The sequence below is a fragment of the Punica granatum genome, unplaced genomic scaffold (assembly GCF_007655135.1).
Source record: "Punica granatum isolate Tunisia-2019 unplaced genomic scaffold, ASM765513v2 Contig00021, whole genome shotgun sequence".
In the NCBI taxonomy this organism is placed as follows: Eukaryota; Viridiplantae; Streptophyta; class Magnoliopsida; order Myrtales; family Lythraceae; genus Punica; species Punica granatum.
Genome location: NW_022204040.1, coordinates 58,340 through 62,427, shown reverse-complemented (window position 1 = coordinate 62,427; position 4,088 = coordinate 58,340). Strand labels below are relative to the sequence as shown.

The 4,088-nt window shown below is 38.9% G+C and overlaps 1 protein-coding gene across 4 annotated transcripts; it reads left to right on the top strand.

The window, feature by feature from the left end:
• The first annotated feature begins 529 nt into the window (after positions 1 to 529).
• On the top strand, positions 530 to 3,677 carry LOC116189812 (25.3 kDa vesicle transport protein). 4 transcript variants are annotated; one of them, XM_031519548.1, is made up of 7 exons: positions 530 to 686; positions 874 to 965; positions 1,151 to 1,363; positions 1,695 to 1,855; positions 1,986 to 2,132; positions 2,466 to 2,542; positions 3,230 to 3,677. In XM_031519548.1, exons 3-7 carry the CDS (start codon positions 1,176 to 1,178, stop codon positions 3,311 to 3,313), a joined length of 657 nt encoding a protein of 218 aa, XP_031375408.1. In that variant the 5' UTR covers positions 530 to 686; positions 874 to 965; positions 1,151 to 1,175; the 3' UTR covers positions 3,314 to 3,677. The 4 variants fall into 4 exon arrangements, with proteins under 4 accessions (XP_031375408.1, XP_031375410.1, XP_031375409.1 ...); XM_031519550.1 differs by having other exon boundaries at positions 874 to 1,044; XM_031519549.1 differs by lacking the exon at positions 874 to 965.
• The last annotated feature ends 411 nt before the right edge of the window (positions 3,678 to 4,088 follow it).

The window sequence follows — 4,088 nt, the reverse complement described above, 5'->3', positions numbered from 1 at the left end:
AGAAGGGGGATGACCTGTCGAATTCACATCAGATTCTTTCGTGCTCTTTCTTGGCTCTGTCTTGGCTCAGTAGGCTCTATAGAGATTCCCAGATTGGTGCAACAACATAATTTGACTTGGGGTGGTTTGCTGCTTAGTTTGCTATATCCACTACTTAATTTGACATTTTATTTTGCGTTATTATTGATTGTGGATGAAACATTTTTGATTTTATGTAGCGAGATAAAAAAATTTACAGATTCTAACAGGGCACCCATAACTTATAGAATAATACATGTTTCAGATAGATTTCGATTTCAGGATTCAACATGGAAAGGTCCGATTTCAAAATCTTAAAACTTGTCCTTTACATGGTAGGATCCGAGTATGATAAAAAAAAATATCCAGAAACCCCTATTAAATTTAACTTTCTATTGTATATACATCTTACAACATTTTCAGAACAGAGTCCATTAATGAAATTCTCAAAGAGAACTTTCTTAGCCGAGAAAGAAAACAATAATAATATTCAACATAGAGAAGGAAAACAATAATAATATTAATTATCAAAATTAGTATCCTCTTCTTCCTCAATAATAATTTCCATTTCCTCCATACAAAAACCCTATTTTAGCCCCTCTCTCTCTCTCTCCTGTTCGTCGCAGAGGGAGACTCGGCGATCATCGAGATCCTCAATGCAATAACTGGTACTTCCTCCACCTCTGTTAGATGTAATACGGCCTTTCAACTCCAATTCCTTCGTGTTTTTCGGCGAAATCGATCGGCAATCATGCATTTTGAATTTGGATGCCGAGATGCAATTCGATGAATTCCAGGATCTCTCTGATAGATCATGTGTGATTGTTGGTAATCGGCTAAATCCTGTGTCTGTAGGGGACGAATGCGAATCCGCAATCTGCAGAATTTGTAGAATTGCTTTCCGTAGTGATGGTGACTGGTTTTGCCTCTGATCTCCAAGCTTCGAGGTCGATTTTGTCTTGCAAAACCCTGAATTGAACTGATCGGGTGTGGAGGTTTAGTGTTCTTGCAATTTGACATGAAAAGGAAGGCGATATCTTATTCAGTGATGTATGCAAGGTGATGTGATATTCCATTCTTGTTTATGGAAGCTGACTTGAGTTGTGTTTCTGGATCTGTTATGTTGATGCAGTTTTGTTGGACACTGAGGAGGAAAGATGGTCAAGATTACTATGATTGCTCGTGTTACTGATGGTCTCCCACTGGCAGAAGGACTGGACGATGGCCGAGATGTGAATGATGCCGAGTTTTACAAGCAGCAAGTCAAAGCTTTGTTTAAGAATCTGTCCAAGGGACAAAATGAGCCTTCGAGAATGTCAATTGAAACCGGTCCTTACATTTTCCAGTATTCTCCTTGACCTTATCTTTCCATTCTGATGCGCCCGTGTTCAAAAATATATTATCAGTCGATTGGCGTCCAGGGGCTTTTTTTCCCAGTTGCTAAACTTGTTTGGTGTTGCCACAATTTGTTCATGTGGGATGTTAGATTTGACATTGGTAATTGGGCTGCTTTAGTTTCACAATGTGAAAGGATTTTGAGAGTCACCCATAGATATTTCTCCACCCTGAGGAATTGGGTTTTTAATTCTATGAAGATCTAGCCGTCAGTTTCGTTTATGCATCTGCCTGTACCGTGTATTTCTGTTTCTTAATGTTGCCTTAATTGGAACTGTCAGTTACATCATCGAAGGACGGGTCTGTTACTTGACTATGTGTGATCGTGCTTATCCTAAGAAACTCGCATTCCAATACCTCGAGGATCTCAAGAATGAGTTCGAGCGTGTTAATGGAGCTCAAATTGAAACTGCAGCCAGACCTTATGCCTTTATTAAGTTTGGTATGCCTCGCCTTTGTTTGTTGGCTTTAGTGATAACACATGAAAATGTCTGTGTGTGCATTGCTTCTGTTGCTGTTTTGGCTCCTTTTGACTTATCTTCTTTTGTTCTCTCTTTTTTTCTTTGTTTAAGATACCTTTATACAAAAGACCAAGAAACTATATCAGGATACACGCACTCAGAGGAATATAGCAAAGCTGAATGATGAACTCTATGAGGTCCACCAGATCATGACCAGGAATGTGCAGGAGGTTCTTGGTGTTGGAGAGAAGTTGGATCGTAAGATATATCCTCTTTCATTCCATTCATCTCAGTGATGTGATTTTTTCTTTTTGTTTTTTTTTGGGGATAAGTCAGTAATGTGATGTTGATTACAGTGTCTAAGCAATACTTATGGGTGAAATATCATATTAGGAATAGCATATCTTATCTATTGTGTGGAATTCTACAAACTTATGAGTCCTGTCTTTCATTGGTATCGAATGGAATTTTCTGTAAAATTGATGGGTGATTTGTTCCTTCAATGTTATTTTGAGTTGAGGTTGCATCTCTAGTGAGCCTCCTGACAATCTTGTCAAGGTTGTAATGTTGAAAGTATCTTCTGATTTGCAGAGGTTAGTGAAATGTCCAGTCGTTTAACGTCGGAATCGCGCATATATGCAGACAAAGCTAGGGATTTAAATCGGCAGGTCAGCTCCTTGTGCTACTCTGCTTTGTGTTTTTAGCATGATTGGTCACTTTTAATTGAAAGGATACCACACTATGTAGCTGCTTGTTGCTTTTGTAATGTCGAATTTGGATATCTTTCTTGCGGGTTAGATTTATTAGCAGGTTTAAGCATCATCTCGGTCCTTTTCCTTTTCCTGGGTTAGATTGGTTATTAATCTTAAAATTGAAGTTATTCTGGTAATCTCAAGAGGAATGACTACATTCAACTATGCTTTTGTAAAACTTCTCTTAGTTATCAGCAAATTGGTGTATATATTATTAATTTCTTTGTATGCATCTGCCAGTCTCTTGGGTATAATCTGATATTTGAACTCACATTGCATCCCCAAGGCAAGGGAATCATGATAAACTTGAACATTCTTTGGGTCCATGGCTTACAAATTTTATGGGGTCTTCTATGATGTCAGACAAAGTAAATTTAATAGTTGTTTTTTATGCTGTTTTTGCCTCATTTCCAGTTCATGTATTCCTTGTTTACATGCCAAATACGGAAGTAGAATAAAAATTCTACCCTACCTCCCAAGTGCAGCCTTGGTTCTTTCTCTGATGCAATTAACTTTGAGATTATCCCCGGTTGTCCAGATATAATCCTATATCGAGCGATTGGCATATACTGATTCACACCCAAAATTTACAATACCGTGCAGGCACTGATTCGAAAATGGGCCCCGGTTGCTGTTGTGCTCGGAGTTGTGTTCCTCCTCTTTTGGGTCAAGTCAAAGTTATGGTGAGAAGGCCGCCTTCCCACAATCCCTCGCCCAGTTCTTTTTGTCCATCGTTGCTATTGCGGGGTTCAGGGACTCTGAAATCGGGTGGAGGATCTACATAGAACAAGTCACATTTTGAATTCTCTTCTAGTTAAATCTCTCTCCCATTTGTATCAGACCTGGATTAATTGAGTCAGTAGTGGATATGTACGTGAAAGTAGCGAGGAGAGATTCTTTCTTTTATGACAGACTGAGGAACTAACGATCATTTTCGATGAGATGAGATTGTCTTCTATACAAGTGAACCTAGAAAACTTTTAAGACGTGTATGGTGATTCTTGTACCGGCAACAATATCCTCTGTAGTGGCAGTTGGTGGATTCCGTTTATGCTTTTTCCTTTTGAAGCCCTAATGTTGGGGAGGTTGTTGGCACTGGAATTATCGGAAATGACACTTTTGAGGTTCGATTGTAGGCATAGCCAGTGATATTGATCGGCCAATCGGTGCGCGCGCGCGTGTAGGTGGCTATGGCGTCTCACATGATATTTCAGCAGATACGATAGGTATTAGGTTGGGACTAAAGGACTACATGTTGGTCAATGGAGAAGTTCAAGGTTTAAATTCAACCTTTAATGCTATTGGAGGATCGATTTGCATATATACAGCAAAAGTTAAAGGGCTAATCATTCATTTGGTTGTAAATGGTATGCTAGAACAACATTTGATGTCAATTGTCTACGCACTTATCAAAAGAAGGAAAAAAAGAGAGAGAAGAAGATGTCAATTGTCTAAGCTCAAG